This window comes from Molossus molossus, unplaced genomic scaffold (genome assembly GCF_014108415.1).
Source record: "Molossus molossus isolate mMolMol1 unplaced genomic scaffold, mMolMol1.p scaffold_m16_p_20, whole genome shotgun sequence".
NCBI classification, from domain to species: Eukaryota; Metazoa; Chordata; class Mammalia; order Chiroptera; family Molossidae; genus Molossus; species Molossus molossus.
Window position 1 is genome coordinate 30,946,654 of NW_023425356.1, and position 19,446 is coordinate 30,966,099.

Below are 19,446 nucleotides of genomic sequence, written 5' to 3' on the forward strand. Positions count from 1 at the left end.
AGAGCCCCTTTCTCCACACGTGTTGCCCACAGCCACTGCCGGGGTGCTGCCTCCCTGTCCTCTCTAACCTCAGACGCTAGAGATGCGGGAACGGGGCTCTGCCGGTGCTGGCAATCGCCCGAGTCACGTGGCCGGTGCGTGGTGCGGCTGGGATGCTGCGGGAGCACACCATGCCTGCACCATCTAGCACCCGTGGCTGTCCTCCCCCTGGACACGGCAGAGGCGGGGACATGCCTGCGCTCTGCCGCTGGCTCTCCCCACCCTGGCAGCCTTGGGACGCCAGGCAGACGAAGGCTCACACCTCACAGTGCCCAGGACTTGCAGCTGAGCCTGGGACCTGGGCAAGTCACCTGTCACCTATGCGGAGTGACTGGGAGGGAAGTTGGTCCATGAGAATTGCTGGGCAAGGCGGCGTTGACGTCCCTGGCATCGCCCTCCTCGGGCCTTTGTGCGGAGGGGGGAAGGGTGATAAGGATGTCGACCGCGTCTTCGTTTACCGTCTGCTGATTCCCCGGTTCTGGGCTCAGACGTGGTATCTGTGGAGTGGCATCCACGGGGCCGGACCCTGCGTGCTCCTCGCCGACTGCCGCTGTAGGTCTGAGTGATCCGACGAGTCCACGGACCATGTAAGCCCAGTCATCTGGCCCAGTCCGGGAATCTTACAGAGGAAAGTCACCTTCCGGTGATGAAAGATGAGAAATGTTGCCGTATGTTTCATTTATAGAAAACGTTTACTTGTACATTTCTCTTAACCCTCCTTAGATAGGGGAGTGGTGGGAATAATTCCTCCCACTCAACAGATGAAGGAAATGAGGCCCAGAAAGACATCGATGTGCCCGGGGTCCCAGCCCCATCCACCTGTGCTTTCCGAGCTCAGGACACCTTTCTTGGGGCCACCGGGTGGCTTGGCAGATACGAGGACTGGCGTGGTGTTTAGCAGGCACCAGCCTTCAGGTTTAATTCTGTCAGTGTCTGCAGAATGCTCTGTTCAGAGGATGGGAAAGCGACAGGCCAGTGACAGACCCTCTCCGGTTCCATAGTGCTTTGTCCTTTTCAAAACATACTTAAGCATATGCATAGTAGATTAAAATAATAACCACAGTAACTATCAGTGTGGGCTGGGCCCTCTGCCAAGGACTCACACCTGCATAACAGCTCAGGTCATCCTTGTATAGGCCCCACAAGGTCACGGTTATCCCCCCTCTGCCCACAAGGAGACTGATGCAGGAAGTAGTCAGAATTCAGACCCCTTTCTGCTGCCACAGCGTGTGCCACAGGAGGCGATCACAGCCCCACTGCACAGACTGCGAAGTAAACTCCAGTGGGTTCAATGACGGACCCCACGTCACCCAGCCGCGCAGTGGGGGGGACAGAAGCTGGGTCTTCTGCCAGCCACCCAGTGTTGCTGCTTCCGTGACACCCAGTCCTGCTGGGGAGCCCTGGGCAGAGCCCAGGTTCCCTGCACCTGCGCTCCCCCATTTCTCACCAGAAGCATCTTTCCTCTCTGCAGCGGCACCCCCCAACCCAAACCGAGAGGTGGCCGGGGACACCATCATCTTCCGGGACACCCAGATCAGCAGCAGGGCAGTGTACCAGTGCAACACCTCCAACGAGCACGGCTACCTGCTGGCCAACGCCTTTGTCAGCGTGCTGGGTGAGTATCCCGTCCGCTCCCCGCAGGCTGCCTGTTGGGTGGTCATGTCATAGGCGCACGTTCTTCTCCGGAGACCAGCCAGGCTGGCGGGAGCAGCATGGAGGCTGAGGATGAGATTTGTGGGAAGGAGGGAGGACTGAGCCACAGAGCTGGGCACGCAGACAGAGCGAATTCCCCGCTGGAAGTCAGCTGCGGTCCCTCCTGCCCCTGCTGAGGCAGAGCGGGGCTGTCTGTCTCCCTGGCGTGGCCACGCTGGCTCGCCCAGGTCCCCGTGGGTCGCAGAGTGGGGACCGGTTCTGAGGACACTCGCAGCACTCCTGGAGCAGGGGGCCATGGGAGGGGTGGGTACAGAACCCGCTGGATGATTTGGGGAAATGCTTTGCAGAAGTGGATTGGAAAGAGCGTAGGCTGAGAACGGGAACGCTTCCTCCTCCCTCACCTGAGCCTTAGAGGCTGTTTAAAGGAGACCCGTGCATGGGGGAGGGAACGTCAGCACGTGGCAAGCTGCTGCACGGAGAGACCGGGGGCACAGAGGGGGGCCAGTGAGACGCCCCACCCAAGGTCGCTTGTCTGGGGATTGCAGATGTGCCGCCCCGGATGCTGTCGCCACGGAACCAGCTCATCCGGGTGATCCTGTACAACCGGACACGGCTGGACTGCCCCTTCTTTGGGTCCCCCATCCCCACGCTCCGATGGTAAGCTCCAGGCGTCCAGGGTTCCCCAACAAGGGTCACCTGTCTCACCCTTTTCAGTCCTGTCTGGCCCATACTAGGTATTTAGCAAAACCTGGGAACCTTGAGGGCCCAAGCGGGGAGAAAGTTGGCAGATCCGCTCGGTCGACCCCCTTGGGCAGGGAAGGAAACAGCCCAGGGAGGGGCAGGAACTTCGCGGGGCTGCGCAGTGGTTGGAGGCAGACCCTACGAGGATAAGGGCTTCGGGTTCCAGCGTGGGGCTCCTTCTACTGCCCACACTGTCTTGAGCGGTTGCGCCCGCCTTGGGCCGGCCCTTTCTCAGTATGCTGTGTGTTCTGCTGCTGTGTTGTGAGGTTTAAGAATGGGCAAGGAAGCAACCTGGATGGTGGCAACTACCACGTCTACGAGAACGGCAGTCTGGAAATCAAGATGATCCGCAAAGAGGACCAAGGCATCTACACTTGTGTCGCCACCAACATCCTGGGCAAAGCGGAAAACCAGGTCCGCCTGGAGGTCAAAGGTAAAGGAGCTGGTTGGTAGCTGCAGGGCGGGTGGAGCTGGGGAGGGAAGCTGTCTCGTCCCAGTTATCCGCACACACCTCATGTTTAATCCCCAGTGGGACACCCACAGTGGGTCTGTGTGTCCTCCACAGTGGCCAGCTGGTTTGGGTGCTGGGAACACTGAGTCATTATCAGCCTGGTCCAGATGGCATTAGGAAGGGAAACCTACCCACACCTGCTCCCATCACCACCCCAGGCACTGCATCATATCTTGCCGAGCCAGATGGAAAGGATTTGGGGATTGTTTACTATTTGGGATCGCCCACGCCAGGCTTCCCCCATTCACACAATGGGATGCTATTTTTGCCACCTCCCTTGGTCGGGTTAACCTTGAGGTTGTGCATGTATTGCAGGGTCTGTGCTGGGATAATGGGCAGAGAACGTGTCAGTGATAAGCACCCTGGGTTTCTCCACAGACCCCACCAGGATCTACCGGATGCCAGAGGACCAGATTGTCAAAAGGGGAACCACAGTGCAGCTGGAGTGTCGGGTCAAGCATGACCCCTCCCTGAAACTCACGGTCTCCTGGCTGAAGGACGATGAGCCGCTCTACATCGGGAACAGGTCTCCGCTCCTACCTGATCGCTTCCTGCTGCTGGTCTGGGGCTCCTTCCCTTTCCCTTGCTCGACACACTGAAGAACCTGTGTCATGCATGTCACCAAGCAGCTGCTGACTTGGGCAGGATGGCCTCAGTGATGCCCCCCAGCTCAGGGGAGAACCCCACCCTGCATTCTTCTCCCTCTCTCCCATCAGCTCTCTGCTTCTCTTTTCTTCTCTGTCCAACTCCTTTGTCTCTCCATTTCTCTCCCCTCACTCCTCCTCTTTTCCTCCTCTCTTTGTTTTGACCCTCTCCCTTCCTCCCCTTCTGCATCACAGCCCCATCTTCAGGCCTGCCTGCAGCACCCCTGTTGTCCAGCAGAGGGCAGGGGTGGCCTGAGCCCACTAGGACCACTCTGGTTAGTGTGGTTCTCAGCCCCTGTTGGACTTGGGACACTTTCACTAGACCCAAACCGGCCCACTTCCTCGTCCCAAATTCGGATTTAATTGTGCTGGGGGAGGGTTCAGGCCCTGATAGTGGTCACACGTCCCCACAGGTGTTTCTGACGTGCAGTGAGTCCCGGGCTCCTTCCACAGGGCTCCTTGCTCTATTCTCTTTCACCCCTGAGGGGCCCTGAGGTTGGCCACAGGGACCAGCTGTTTCCGGCGACCGTCTGGTTTTGTGGCAGGGGATGCACCCTGGGGCAGGTGCAGACACTCCACACTTGGTGCTCAAAGCCTGCCCGCTCTCTGGTGCCCTCCCTCTATGGGAGGCGGTTCACGGGCGCAGAGACCCGTCTGGGCTGAAGATAGAGCTGGAGTATGGGAAGAGGAGGGGTCTCCATCTGCCTTTTGGGGGTGGGTCCGACTGTGCTCTAGTCTGGAGGGGAGCCCAGCACAGGGAAGGCACAGAGCACAGCCAGTCGTTTGAGGACAGTGAAGTGTCTCAGGGCCATGCTCCGCTCACCCATGTTCCTTTCCCTTTTATTAAGCACCATACGTGCTGTTGAAGGCCCTGTCTGTCCCGAAGCATCGAGATGGAGCCTCATGTCCCCTAGGAGGGCTGTGGCTGCCCAGCCCCGCCTGTGAGGCTTCCCGTCCCTGACTCACCGCCCTCGTCCCAGGGGAAAGCAGCAGGCAGTGCCTGGCACCCCGTCGCCTCTTCCCCACTCCCCCCGCGAGCCCTCCTCCCAACCCCTCCGGTGCCTTTGCAGGATGAAGAAGGAAGACGACTCCCTGACCATCTTCGGTGTGGCCGAGCGGGACCAGGGCAGTTACACGTGCATCGCCAGCACCGAGCTGGACCAGGACCTGGCCAAGGCCTACCTCACTGTGCTAGGTAACTGCCACTGCCCAGGGCACTGACCTCCTCCCCCTTCCTGCAGCAGAGAAGCGTGGGCCCTGGACGGTCTGCGGCCCGTGGGCCGGCCCGGTGTGGCGGCCTCCTGCCCTGTGAGCAGGGATGGGAAGCTGCTCCTTTGCACACAGGCTGTGCTGGATGACTCGCCTCCTTGTAGGATGATTAACTCCCCAGTTCTCACCTGCATGAGAGCGGGAAGGGGCCAGGGGTTCTTGTCGGGGTCATTTTCACCAACTTCACAGCTAACTCTAAACCACTAAGTTCATTAAAACAATCTGTCACTGAAGCAAGACTGGATGTTGTGTTTGTCCTGCCAACACCTCTGCTTGCCTCGCTCCCTGCCCTCTGCTTCTTGATGGGATCCCAGGGCACTGTGCGCTGAGCAGGGGACCCCTCATCCGGGCGAGCCGAGAACCCTGAGCCATCCCAAACCTGGGGAAGGCGCGTGGTTCCTCACCACCGTCCTCTGTCTGCTGCCATCCCTGTCCCTTCCGCAGCGGGGTGCAGGGTTGCAGGAGATGGGGGCCCAGGAGTGATAGCTGCGCTGGGACAGGAGGAGATGGAGGAGACGTGGGAAGGAAACTCGGGAGTGAGGGGCCATCTGTGGACGGGAGGGCGAAGCTGTGCCAGGAACAGGTCACGGGGCAGACTTCCAGCCTCGGCTGCCTGCCCCACCCTCCTAGAACACCTCTAACCCCAGATAACCTGCTAACCTGGATAACCCGTCTTACCTTTACAGCTGATCAGACCACTCCAACTAACCGTTTGGCTGCCCTGCCCAAAGGTAATTCATACTAATTGGGACCCTCGCCACACCCTCGCTAGGCTCGGGGCGGGGGGTCTAAGGGAAGAAGGCTTCGGCCAGGATGTGCTGTGTGGGCCGCCGGTCACACTCCCCACTCCCTGCCCAATCGGCTCCTTCAAGTGCTCACGGCCACTTCCTGAGCGTCGGCCCTGCTCCGGCGACCGGCTCCTTGGCAGGTTGAGCTGCGAGTCCTTGGCTGCCATTTTCACCCAGCCCCTTTCCTCCGGCCACTCGCCACACCCGTGGGTGGTCTGTTCTCTTCCGTGGCCTCCGACATGTGTGACCCAGCCAGGAGAGCCCACGCTTTGAGTTCTCTGTGGGCCCACATTTACGGACAGTCTGTGCGCACACAAATGTGAGTCCGTGTGACTCACCTTCCAGATTCTTCCAGTAATCGGCCAATGTGTGGAAAGAGCTGGTTCAAGGTGCAATATAGGGGGAACACTATCCTGCCCCCACCAGTCAGTGCAGGGCAGCTTCATCCCCTGGCCAGGATGGCACTGACGCCCAGCGAGGGGATCCAGCGAGCCCAGGCCCAGAAGGCGCTGCCTCTCTGCTGTTAGGAAGCCGGCTCCCCTGGCCTGGGCCCCTCTGTCTCGTCCACTCCCTGGACCTGTCTGCCCCGCTCCGGGCTCCAAGCACCTCTGGCTCCTTCCCTCACAGCCGTGACATGCAGATTAGAAAAGAATTACCATGAGAAATGACAAAACTCCACACTTCCTCTCTGCCTTTCCTACATGTTATGAACACGCGTCTAGTGAAAAGCGTTTCTAAATGCTTGCCTGCTACGACCACCCGCAGAGATGGGGTGGGTTGGCCCGAGTTCTCTCTCTGTGCCCGCATCCTTTGATACTCTTGGGGGGGTGGAACTGGAGGCTCCTCTTGGTGCTGCCTTGAAGCCCGGAGGGGAGGGGGGCTCCTGGGCGACCCTCCAGGGCAGGCTGGGAGGTACCTGCTGTGCTGACCTCGGCCGCCAGGGGCCTGTCCACGGGGTGCCCAGGGCTGGGCCCAGCGCAGGGACCGGCTCTGACTCGGGAGCCCCGCTTGGTGTCTTCTCCCTCTGTCACCAGGACGGCCAGACCGACCCCGGGACCTGGAGCTCACGGACCTGGCCGAGAGGAGTGTGAGGCTGACCTGGATCCCAGGGGACGACAACAACAGCCCCATCACAGGTCAGCCGGGCCCGGCGCCACCCAGGGAAGAGGGGCGGCAGTGGCCGCAGAGTGGCCTTGCCCTGGTTTCTGGCTCCCCCGCTGCCTCACTTGACCCCGGGCTGTTCACAGAGCCCACGGAAGCCTGGGTTTCCCCTTCAGTGTCTTCTAGGAATTCCCCCTGTGCCTTTGTCCCCCGAGGGGGATCACGAAGACCCGTGGACCCCTGGGGGGAGTGCTTTTGGGGCGCAAGTCTGCTCACTCGGGTCCTGAAACAGCTCTGTCTTCCTCGCCCACCCAGACTATGTCGTCCAGTTTGAAGAGGACCAGTTCCAGCCAGGGGTCTGGCATGACCACTCCAAGTTTCCGGGCAGTGTCAACTCGGCCGTCCTCCAGCTGTCCCCGTACGTCAACTACCAGTTCCGGGTCATCGCTGTCAACGAGGTGGGCAGCAGCCACCCCAGCCTCCCGTCCGAGCGCTACAGAACCAGCGGGGCAGGTGAGTACCTGGGGGCCGACAGAAGGCGCCAGAACCAGGACTGAGCTCAAACCGGGTCCCCAGCCCCAGCCACACAATGTGGGTTACCTACGCTCTCCAAGCCGGGCTTCCGCCTCTGGGAACCAGAATGCTCACGCCGCCAGCTGCGGCTGTTGTGAGGATCACATTTGAAATGCGATCCAAGTACTTACCACCATGCCCGGCATACAGTACGCACTCAATAAATGGTAACTGTCATTTTTATTACTACTGATGTCTTTAGTAGTTCTTGGTGGTCTGCGTTAGGGGGAAGAGCCATGGCAAAGATTCGCAGCAGAAATATGCAATCTGGTCTGCTATCAGATCTCTTTTCCTGGGTAATAGTTAGATTTCTGACATCATACCAGCTCATTGACATCCCCCCAAAATGTTCAATGCCGAGGATACACCAGCCTGCTGTTAAACGTATTTAGTGGATAATCCACAATGAGTTGGCTCTATGACCATCTATGGTGTGAAAAACCTCATGATAAATCTGTCTGGTCAGGGATTAAAATGGAAAAGAAATGAGCCCTGCTTCGGGGCGGGGGGTCACTCTTAGCGGGGAAGGCGCACCACACGCGTGAGAAACGGCAGGGCGAGCCCCGTTGCCCCTGAGACATAGGCAGAGAGACCCTTAGGGCGAGCAGAGCAGAGACCGGTCGTGGGAGGGCAGAGGTTGCTCCCATGCCTGGTCGGGCACAGATGGGACCTGAACTTTGTCGATTTGGTTCCAGCACCTGAGTCCAATCCCAGCGACGTGAAAGGCGAGGGGAGCAGAAAGAACAACATGGAGATCACGTGGACGGTGAGTGTCCCTCCGGCCCCGCCTGAAGGCCGGCGGCCCGCACCCGGGCCCCGTATTCCCCTGGCACCCAAGGCCACAGGGTGGCTCCGGCAACCTGGCTGGTTTAGTGGCCCCTCTTCTCTGCGCTGAGCACCCAGAAACCAAGCGGGGGTGTGTCTAGACAAGATTTAAGACAGGAGAGAGGAGCAGAGGTGACTGGTGGCAGTCTGGCAAAATCAGAGAGAGAAGCAGCAAAATAAAATGGACTTCTTTTTCTTTAATTGTTTTTTTCCTGACTTATTTTAGAGAGAAAGGCAGGGAGAGGGAGAGGGAGATGGAAGCATTGATGAGAGAGAACATCAATTGACCGCCTCCTGCATGCCCCCCACTGGGGATCGGGCCCACAACCTGGGCATGTGCCCTGACCAGGAATCGAACCAGCGACCTCTTGGTGCATGGGTCGATGCTCAGCCACTGAGCCACACCGGCTGGGCTAAAATGGACTTCTTTAGAAGAAGGAGGGACTGAGGTTGGACTCTGGGAAAGATTTGGCATGCACCCCAGCGCTCGCTTTGGGGTGCTCTGAGTCCCTTTACGGAGAGGCCAGCAGCTGTGACGTTTTCACCGGAGACCTTCTCTTAGTCCAGGAGTGGACTAGATAACTCCAGGCCAGACTGAAAACTCCCATCTTCCTTTTTGGCTCACTGACTACATTTTCCGAATCAAAACGGGACGTGTCACCTCCAAATGACTTTCCCCCAACCACTCCCAAGCCCGAGAGATGTAAACTCGGCCACTGGACCGTTACAACGTCTGTGCTGTTGCCGTGAGTCATGGAAACAGGACGCTGGGTGTCTGGAGTCCAGGCCACCCCGCCTGCTGAGGGCCTGGTGTCCCAGACTCCGGGCACATCTTCAGGACTGTACCCGGTCGGTTCGTGGTCCACGCCCCGTCCTGTGGGCTCCAGGGCACTGCTCCCTGGAACAGGGTTCCACCCGCGCTTAGAGGACGCTGCCCTGTCGGGAAGGGCGGAACAGACATGCCTGGATTCATATGCGCTGGTACCTGTGGGAGTCACAGGACCAGGTCTTGGGTGCCGCCTTTGTCACAGAAAATCTACATGCTGCTGGGTTCACAGGACTCGGTGAGAGGTGGGGGCTGGTCCGCATGCGGCATATCGGGAGGGGCACTCGGAGTAGAAGGAGAGGGCAAGTTGTAGGTGGGTCTGCCCCCTCCACCTCTGCCCTCTGTCTCTCCCTGCTCAGCCCATGAATGCCACCTCCGCCTTTGGCCCCAACCTGCGCTACATCGTCAAGTGGCGGCGGAGAGAGACCCGGGAGACCTGGAACAACGCCACAGTGTGGGGCTCCCGCTACGTGGTGGGGCAGACCCCTGTCTACGTGCCCTACGAGATCCGCGTGCAGGCCGAGAATGACTTTGGGAAGGGCCCCGAGCCGGACACGGTCATCGGTTACTCCGGAGAAGATTGTGAGTACCTTCTCCCTCTCTCCCACCAGGACCTCCCAGCTAGACGGCCCAAGGGCCACCCTCACAGGCTAGGAACCTTGGGGTGGGTCGTGGGACTTCCAAGAACATCCTGGGAGGACCGCTAGTTCTCAGGAAAGAGAAATGCCCTGCGGTGGCCTGCGTGATAACAGAGGGGCCCTGATAATGCCAGGAGCGGAAGCAGCATCGGAACACGAGTTAAAATGACTGACCGCCATCACTTAGTCCAGGACTCTCGTCTTGTGGATGTGGAAACAGAGGCCCTGCTAAGGAAAACTCACCGATATGACACGATAGCAAATGTCAGGTGTGAAAACAGAACCCAGGCCTTCTGCTCCACCTTCTTTCCAGTCCTTGCTGCGCCAAGAAAGCCTTCAGGACTGTGCATCCCAAAGAGCCGTTAGCTCCTCCACAGGAAGCAGGGCCAGAAGCCAGACCCCTCCCCAGGCTCCCAAGGGGAAGTCTGCAGGGATGCAGAAGGTCTGCAGGGCCCCAGACTGGAAGCACCGGACCAGCCACCTGCCAGCATCCCTAGTGATGCCCCTGGCCCTTGAACTGAGCATAAAAAGAGAAGTTCTTTAAGGCTTGCACTGGGTGAATCGGCAAGATTCTATCTAGACATGTGTGTGAAAGTATGTGCCTGGGTTCCCAGACTGGGGTGGCTTCTTTGTCCCTAGCACAGCAGGAGGGTCAGCGGAGCAGAGCCCCTCTGCGTCAGGGTGATTCATTCCCCAGGGGTCTGGCTCTGATCTGATCTAAAAGAGCATGGGGTACCCGAAAGGGAGGGGGAGGGTCTTAGGGAGGAGCAGTCACAGTGCCCTATGAGATCCGCGAGCAGGCCGAAAATGACTTTGGGAAGGGCCCCGAGCCTGGAGTCAGGAGTGGGGCTGGTAATGTTTGTAACAGTGAGACGCAAAGAAGTGAGGGTTGGGCCCTGTGCCCCACTTTTCTGGAGGTGATTATGAATCGAACCCGCTTGGGAGATAAGCAGAGGGGGTCAGCAGGCCCTCTGTCCTCATCACCATGGTGACAGACACTTCTGGACAGGAGACTACTGGATGGTGGGTGTGAGACATCCGGTCGCGAACTTCATGGACTGCCCCGTAGTTCCATTGATCTGTACCCTGTGGCCCCTGCTGTGATGGGCGGAGGGGATGGGGCAGAACTGCGTCTGCAGCGGAATGGAGAAGGGGGGCAGGCGTCAGTTATCGGGGAGGGAGTGGCCCTCCTTTTCCCGGCAGTCATGGGCAGGGTGCCTGTAGTCAGCGCCTTTAGTCGGGTGGTACTGTTTTCTGGCAGTAAACAAATGCCAGTCAAAGCTGACTGTTTCCAACATGAGCACAGGGATAGAGGGACAGCAGCAAGGGGTGGTGACCCACCTGGAGGGCTGCTGCAGCAGAGGAGGACTCTGAGCCGTGAAGGGGCAGGGGATGGCGCGTCACCATGCCATCGAGGGACACCCACCGGAGCAATAGCCTTGGGCAGAAGAATGCAGCGCCGCCCGTCCTCGCCCTGCAAACAGGCAGCCGGGGAATAGCTACCTCTCCTGCTGCCTCAGGACCTCCTGTTGGTGATTCCCGTTGGGCAGACCCATCCGGAAACCTGAGAACCAGGGAGCCCAGAGGACGCAGTCGGAAGGGGTGGCCTCCTGGGCCGCGCAGCAGGGTGGAAGGGTGGGGAACGGAGTGGAGGGGCTAACAAAGACTATGCCACGTGTGAGGTAGCAAATAATTGCCCTCCTACCTGGACTGCCACCGTTTTGTTCTGAGCCTTCCCCATGGCCCCTGCCCTCAGGGTGCACCCCGGGCCCAGAGTGGGGTGGAGGTATGGCCAGCAGACACCACGTCGAGGGGACTTGGGGTCCTGGGGCCAGCCGTGCCAGCATAACCTGCTCTCTGTCCCAACACATTGCAGATCCCAGGGCTGCACCCACTGACGTTAAAATCCGCGTCCTGAACAGCACAGCCATCAGCCTTCAGTGGAACCGAGTCTACCCCGACACGGTCCAGGGCCAGCTCAGAGAGTACCGAGTGAGGAAGCCAGCTCCCAGCCCCGCCTAACCACCCAGTTCCATAACCAGGGCCAGGGGGTAGCAGGTGCAGGCCTTGAGGTATTCGGAAGGGGTCCGAGGGGTAGCTGCTGAATCCAGAATGGATTCAAGAAGATGACGTCTAGGGTTAGCTCCTCAAATTACACTCAGATACGTGTATATGGACACACACCCCCAGATGTGTCCTACCACGGATGTGCTGAGAGTCTGCTCAGCGGGAAGTCACGCGAGAGTGGCGGATCTGCGTGGATGCTGCACAGTGCACCACGCTCATGCGCGTGACCGCGCCTCCAGCTCTGCCGAAGCACCACCAAGCTACACCCTGCCTGCTCCTAATGGTCCCCGCCGGGCTGCTTACCTCCCGGGCCTGCTTCTGGGAAGCACCCACTAACAGACGTAACCACTTTGGGGTACAAAGGCCTTCCCTGTTGCCGCCAACTCCAGGTTTTCCAGCATATGGATCCCCCAGGCTCTTGGCTTCTCCTGGTCGTCCGGCCTGTGAGCGTCTCTGCTCAATCTCCCCTCTTCTCTGAGAGGGTGAGCTGAGTTGGGGAAAAGGGAGAGAACTCCCAGGGTATGCAAGGCTCTCCCCATGAGTAGCTCTACTTAAAAGTTGCCCGGGAAGTGCAGGAGGCTGCAGCCATAGGCTAACAGGTTCTGTGACCTCTAAGGTCATCGAGCTGGTGGACTGTTAGGGGTAGAATGGAGGGGGCCAGTCTCTTCTTAGGAAATGAATTTGTAAGTGGGGGAAGGCAGGCAAGATGATGTATACCCTTGAATGAGGCCTCCCCTAACAGTTGGCTTGCACCCTTAACCTACTTGCCTGGAGATTTTCTAGCTAAAATCTGCAGTTTTCGGGGTCCCTCTTAAGTCTGGATTTCCTCCTTACCTTGCCGTTGGAGGCCTAGGTGATGTTGGTGTGGCAGCCGGACCTGGCTTCTTACCCACCGCTAATCAGACCTCGTGGCACCGTCTGTCAGCCTCACCTCTGACACTGCCACCTCCCCTAGGCCGCCCCTCCAAGCTCGTGCCTCCAGGCAGCCTGGCAGCTCGCTGACCTGGACGCACGTCCATCCCATTCCAAAGGCCTTCAAACAATACTGAAAGGAACTTGGACGTCGAAGGGTTTAAGCAGCCCTTTCTCACATTCAGACTTCTGGGGGTAAACCATACTTTCCACCGCTCCCCGCTGCCCGTCTTCAACCCAACTAATCAACTCGAGGGGAGGCGCTGAGCGCAGGACAGCTTTCCGCGCCTGGATCCTGGGCTTACGTTTGTGGTTTGGCACCAACTCCCTGGGCAGCCTGGTCCCCAGCTTGGAAATTGGGCTCATGATGGAGCAGCACAGCCATGGGTCTGGCCAGCTGGCGTCTTCTCCAGAGAGGCGACTGAAACCCCAAACCTCTCTTGTTTGACATCAGTGCATGCTCAGTAGTGGCTAATGAATGGGGCTGGGAGGCCTCTTCCCCAGCCCTGTGTGGGGCTGATAAGCTGCTCATCAGGGGTTTGGAGCCTGTGACAAGCAAAGGGAAGACCGGTCACCCCCACCATCACTAACAACTAACCCGCTCTGCTCACCGTCCCCTCACCGGCTGCCTCTGTCCTGAAGGCCTACTACTGGAGGGAGAGCAGCTTACTGAAGAGCCTGTGGGTGTCTCAGAAGAGACAGCAAGCCAGCTTCTCTGGCGACCGCCTCCGGGGTGTGGTGTCCCGCCTCTTTCCCTACAGCAACTACAAGCTGGAGATGGTGGTGGTCAATGGGAGAGGTGATGGGCCTCGCAGTGAGACCAAGGAGTTCACCACCCCGGAAGGAGGTAGGTCTGACCTGCAGCTCTCGGGGAGGGCAGGACAAGGGTACCGCGTTCCGGTGGACCGGGAGCGCTCCACGGTGGCTTGGCACGGACTGCCCGCGTTGACCTCGGCATGACCTCAAGGAGCTGGTGACCTGGAGCTGAGCAGCTCCCATCATTCCCACACGGCACTGTCACCTCGTTGGCCGGCCCCGATGAGGTTGCACCTCAAGAGACACTTGTGTGGTCCGATGACCTAATTCCGGAAGGGCTGTGCCGACTGACGTCCAGGCACGCGGGAGCCTGGCTGCCTGCCTGCTCCTGAGGGGGGCACAGTCACCCTGACTGCCAGGCGGCAGCTGGTCTGTACCAGCACCAGGACCTACAGCGCTCTCACTACTGCAGTCAAGAAGCCGCCCTTGGGATTGGTGGCCCCTGGGCGCTGGGGCCCTGCAGAGGGCGCCTGCCTTCTGCAGGTTCGTGGTTGCCCCGGTCCTGGGAGACAGGCATCCGCAAAGTCGCGCGTTCATTTCCTGTTCTCACCTCTCCTCTCTTAGCAACTTGGCACTTGGCTTCAACCGTTTCTGTTCTCCTCCCTCCCTCCTTAACTGTTATTTTCCCTTCTCTTCCTCCTCTCTCGACTTTCTCTTGTTTTCTTTTATTTCTTTATTTATTAATTTTATGATTATTTTTTAATCCTCGCCCAAGGATATTTTTCCATTGATTTTCAGGTAGAGTGGGAGGAAGGGAGAGGGAGAGAGAGAAACATGGACGTGAGAGAGATACACCTACTGGTTGCCTCCCGCACGATCCCAACCGGGGCTGGGGGCCAAACTGCAACTGAGGTACGTGCCCTTGACTGGAGTCAAACCCACAACTCTTTGGTCTGTGGGCCATCGCTCTAACTGCTGAGCCAAACCAGCCAGAGCTATTTATGAATTTTAGCGAGGAAGAGAGAAACATTGGTTTGTTGTTCCACTTATTTATGTATTTATTAGTTGATTTTTTTAAAATTAATCCTCACCCAAGGATATATTTTTTCCATTGATTTTTAGAGAGTGTGAGAGGGAAGGAGAGGGAGAGAGAGAAACATCCATGTGAGAGAGACATCAATCGATTGCCTCCTGCATAACCCCAACCTGGGCTGGGGATTGAACCTGCAACGCAGGTAAGCACCCTTGACTGGGAATCGAACCTGCAACCCTTCGGTGCAAGGGCTGATGGTCTAACCACTGAGCACACCGGCCAGGGCCATTAGTTGTGTCTTGTATGTGCCCTGACCAGGGACCAGCCTACAACCTTGGTGTATCAGGACAATGCTCTAACCACTGAGCAACCGGCCAGGGCTCCTCTTGTTTTCTTTCTTCCTCTCTTCCCTCCTCCTTGTTTTGGTTCTTACTATCACCGTCTCCCCAGCACCCCTCCTTTACCTGTCCACATGCTCCTTCTTGACTTTCTGTCCTCTGTCCCTGAACCCAGCATGCTCAGCGCAGAGGCTCGGGCCTGCTGCTTGGACCTGGAGGTGAGGATTCTGGTCCGAGGAGTAGGAGCGGCAGCCTCTGTAGGAACAGGGACAGTTCCTTCCCTCCTGGAGGGGTCTGCAGCATCGGAGCCTGGTGTGCTGGATCCAGGGTGGTTGCTATGGGAACCCTAGATTCACTCCCTCCCTTGAGACAGCCTGAGCCACGCTCGTCCTGAACCGGGGGAACACCGTCTGGGGTGACGATGGGCTCCGGCTTGGACACTGTCCCGCAGGGGGTTGCCAAGACCAGTGCCTTCACACTGTGCTTTGTTTCACTCTCCTCACCCCGCCCACCCCTCTCTCTTCCCTCATCTCCCCCACTCTCTTCTCCTTCCCCAAGTGCCCAGTGCCCCCAGGCGCTTCCGCGTCCGGCAGCCCAACCCACAGACAATCAACCTGGAGTGGGACCACCCGGAGCACCCCAACGGGATCCTGACCGGATACTCGCTCAGATACGTGCCCTGTACGTTTTGCTCTGCTTTCTCTTAGGTAACCTGGGAGTCAGAAACCCCGTTCTCACCACTGTTCCTCAGAAACCCAGGAGCCCGGGGCACGGAGGGCATTGCCGGGAAGACTTCCCATAGGGCTAGGGGAGGCAGATGAGAGCCAGTCACTGCTTTCCGAACACAGGCCCTCCTGCAGGGAGCGTCTAGTGGCCCCGTGAGACAAGGGGACTTCTGGTCTAATGAGGGGTCCGACCCCGGCCCTCAGGGACCTGACAGTCTCCAATACCTACAAGTCTAGGAGAGAGTTCTTCATCTGATGGGACGTCCATGCGATGGGTCAGACGTTACCTGCACAGGAACCCACACAGCACTTGGGGACACCTCAACAGGGTGTCAGTTAGGTTAAGGCAGCTGTGGGTAGACCTGTCAGGAAGTTAGAGTGGCCCATCAGGAGCCTGGCGGGAAGATCTCACCTTAGGAGTTCATGTCAGGATGGGAGTGTCATCCCGTTGGAGAAACGTTAAGCTCTGAAGTAGGGGATGTTGTATCTCGTCGGGAGGCGGAAAGGGTTGGGGTTTGTGTTAACAACTTTAATACCCAACTGTGTGCTTGTGTGCTGCTCCGGATCGACCTCTGGAGCTGACTTTCCTCCTTCAGGGTACATTGAATAGGTTTTTGAGGAGGCATTAACCATTGAAAGCTCTAGTGGGTTTTGCCCTACTTCTGTTTGAAAGAAGAAAGAAACTCATACGTTTCGCCCTTGTTGCAAAGGCTTAGTGACAAGATTAGTGAACAAGTATTAGCCCTGGTGTGTCATCGAACGGGCATCAAGGTGCACTCTGCCTCTGCACCAAACCTCCCCTCCCCCGAGCGTGCAGGTGCACGGCAGGTTTCACCATGTCCCTGCCCCGCAGAACTGGGAAGGGTTGCTCCTTCCAGCCGCAGATTATATCATCCACTGCGGTCAACATTGCCATAGTTCAATTCCGCTTACCTGTCTCCCCAGTTAACGGAACCAAAGTAGGAAAGCAGATGGTGGAAAACTTCTCTCCCAATCAGACCAAGTTCACGGTGCAAAGAGCGGACCCCGTGTCACGCTACCGGTTCACCCTGAGCGCCAGGACACAGGTGGGCTCCGGGGAAGCCGTCACTGAGGAGTCACCAGCGTCCCCGAACGAAGGTAGGTGCACTGCGGCAGACTCTGGCCGACAGACCCCCTCCAGTTCAGATGCTCAGAAACACTCTGACCCGACCCCTGGCCGCCCGGCCTCCTGGGAGGGAGAGGAAATGAGGCTGTGGGTCCTTCAGCCCTCGGAGCAGAGAACCCATCTTGTATGCTGACAGGTAGGTGCTGGCGATGTCTCCGGACGGCTCAGGTCCCCTTAGACTTGTCATCAGACCTGGGTCCCCACTTTGCCTTGACTTGCTCAACTACTTAACATCTGTCATCCTTCCTTTCTGGTGGGGGAATACAGAAGAGAGGACAAGCCCCGAGCAGAGGTGCGATGAGGGAAAGTGTGTTGGAAGTCAATATGCTAATGAGCCCCAAGGAATAGTGAGAGTGCCCGCCTCTTGAGGGAGTTTTGAATATTGAGAGTGTCCATGAGGGCCCGGGGACACCCCTTCTTTCCCTAAGGGCGTGTGGGGCCAAAGGGGCAGGGTAAATAGCCTTGATTGAAGCTACCTGTCTGCATCATGAGTCGATGTAGTCCCTCCTCGCAGCCTCAACTGAGTGAGTTGTCAGGCTGCGGAAGGAAGGGGAATTGGGGAACAGGCATTTGCCAAACTAACTTCACAAAGAGCAGATGGGTTCATCTCCTGGGTCCTAGCATCTTCCGGGAGCCTAGCGATCCCCGCTGGAGCTGCACCTGCCTGAGAACTCCGCTAGAGGGAGCTCCAGGCCCACCTGCACACACTGGCTGATGTCCGGGAGCCTCTTAGGGGTTTGTGACTATAGAAGCTTTGATATCAGCAGATGCCCTATGAAAGGGGGAACCACACTGCTTCTCCAGAGGTACCGTGGTCTATTCAAAAGCCTTTTCAAGAGTACCCACAACATGAGGTGCTAGACACTGTACCCAAAATGGGGGATAATAGGTGCTAAGCTCACACCGTCTAGAAGGGGAGACATCCGCAAGCATGTCCGATTGCAGTTTAACATGAGGTATGAATGTTGTTTGGATGAGGAAGGTGCAGCGGTTGTGTGGAGGCCGGGGGGCATTGACTCTGCAAGGGAAGACTTCAAAGAAGGGGTGACAGCAGGTCATCATGTCTGGTGCTTTCTCCAGAAAGCTGAGCTTCAGCAGCCGGGTCCTGGCCCAGATTAAACGTCCCAGAACCCCTGCCCCCACCCAGAGAGCATCAGTGCCTCGCTTCCTGGGGCTGCCAGGCCCTGCTGCTTCTGTTGCCTCCGCCCGGGCTCTCAATCCAGCCTCATAAGCAGCCCTGCATCGCTTCCCAGCCCTGCTTCCCGGCCACAGGCCAGCACCAGGGTGGGGGTGGGGCAGGAGCTGGAGAATGGCTACAGTCCTTTCTGTGACCCTCTCTGTCTCGTGAGCCACACAACAAGCCCCCCTCCCAGTTTGGCCTTCCAACACCGTTGGGTAGTTTCTTAGGGCTTGGGGGCTTCGGGTAAGTGCCTGATATATGCCTCTTACCAAAGGCATGACCAGACCAGAGAGATGCACTTTCCTGATTACTTAACTCTAAGGAGATACATAAAGAGAGCCTCTCCTCCCACCCCATGGCACCCCAGTTAAAACATCAGATAAAGACGCCATTGTCCAGCCCCAGTGACCACCACAGGGAAAGTTCTGCAGCCCCAGGCGACAAGAAGACAAAGACTTTCTTCTCAATTTAGGGATTTGCAGCCAATTCAGGAATTCCTTGTAGGGCTCGGCCCACAGTTGGGTTTCTTATTTCGTAAAGTACAACTGGTGGGAAAGCCTAGGGCAGCAGGAAGGGACGGGCCTCGGGGCTCCGGCCTGTCACCTGCCCAGGCCGTCCCAGGCTGAGATCGTGTGGACAGGGTTCGGCCATACGCTCCCCTTCTCTCGCCCACCCCGCACTGTCCAGCATCTTCCCCCAGAGCTATCGGAACCCCTCTTGTCTGGGGTTGGCGACCTACACCACCTACACCTCATGCCCTCAGTCCTGGTGTCTTGGAGGCTCACCCAGCCTGCTTCACGGAGGTCATCCCAGCCAGGGCAGGACCCCCTCTTGGTGAAAGACCTACCAATGTGGCACTGTAGGTCGACTGTGCCTGCTGCCACCTCTTAGATGATAGTCCTTGAAAAGAGGTAGAGTCGGAGTGCGTTGGAAAAGTCTCCCAAGACCCAGGTGGAGAGGCTTCTGTAGAAACATCCCAGACCCCAGTGGTGTCAAACATGAGCCCTGAACACTAGTTGGCATCCTCAGGGCAGTGGCCACACCTGACCACACTGGCCAGGTGTGAGCCAGAACCTTCTCTGCCTGCTTGTCCTGTAGTTTTCACTGTATTCTGTTCTCTCTTCCCTCTCTTATCCTTTCTCCCTCTCTCTGGCCATCTTGGGCGCTGTGTTCTGAAGCTACTCCAACCGCAGGTACCGTACCGGCAGCGGAGGTAATGGGCATGGCATGGGGTGGTCCAGGTGGAGCCAGCCAGGCGGAGAAGGAGGGAGAGGCTAGGGAGAACGCATGCTCCAGGCTCACCCTTTCAGTGTTGGAAAGCCAGGCTGTCCAGGAGGATGTGCAGAGGATGGGACCAGAATCAAAGTCTCCTCCCTCCACTTACTGTTTGCCCCCTATCGAGGAGGATGACGGAAGGGGCCTCACGCGTAGGGGCCCCAGACCTGTTCTCTGGAGCTGGAGCTTCCTCTGAAGCTGAGTGATTACTCCTTGAACCAACCTGGGCCCTGCCTAGGCTTGACATGTCAGCGCAGAGAGAGGGTCAACGGCCTTGGGTGGCCCGCTGTGCCCAGAGAAGGGATGCTACACCGCGAGTGGGCACAGCTCGCTCCCGTCCTCTGGTCAGGCTGCCGTGCTTGAAAGGGTGGCCTGTGGGTGAGCACAGTGCATGCTGGCCTTGCA

General features: G+C 58.1%; 1 protein-coding gene across 1 annotated transcript in view; it reads left to right on the top strand.

Annotated features, from left to right (window-relative positions):
- NFASC (neurofascin) overlaps positions 1–19,446 on the top strand; it is a 172,282-nt gene that overhangs the window by 128,709 nt on the left and 24,127 nt on the right. The window contains exons 12-26 of the mRNA XM_036272167.1: positions 1,511–1,654; positions 2,238–2,349; positions 2,700–2,866; positions 3,323–3,470; positions 4,659–4,783; positions 5,544–5,588; positions 6,680–6,781; positions 7,062–7,259; positions 8,015–8,085; positions 9,330–9,552; positions 11,485–11,600; positions 13,230–13,434; positions 15,273–15,395; positions 16,385–16,558; positions 18,945–18,959. Of these exons, the coding sequence (XP_036128060.1) occupies positions 1,511–1,654; positions 2,238–2,349; positions 2,700–2,866; positions 3,323–3,470; positions 4,659–4,783; positions 5,544–5,588; positions 6,680–6,781; positions 7,062–7,259; positions 8,015–8,085; positions 9,330–9,552; positions 11,485–11,600; positions 13,230–13,434; positions 15,273–15,395; positions 16,385–16,558; positions 18,945–18,959 (1,968 nt within the window). The remainder of the gene's footprint in view (positions 1–1,510; positions 1,655–2,237; positions 2,350–2,699; positions 2,867–3,322; positions 3,471–4,658; positions 4,784–5,543; positions 5,589–6,679; positions 6,782–7,061; positions 7,260–8,014; positions 8,086–9,329; positions 9,553–11,484; positions 11,601–13,229; positions 13,435–15,272; positions 15,396–16,384; positions 16,559–18,944; positions 18,960–19,446) is intronic.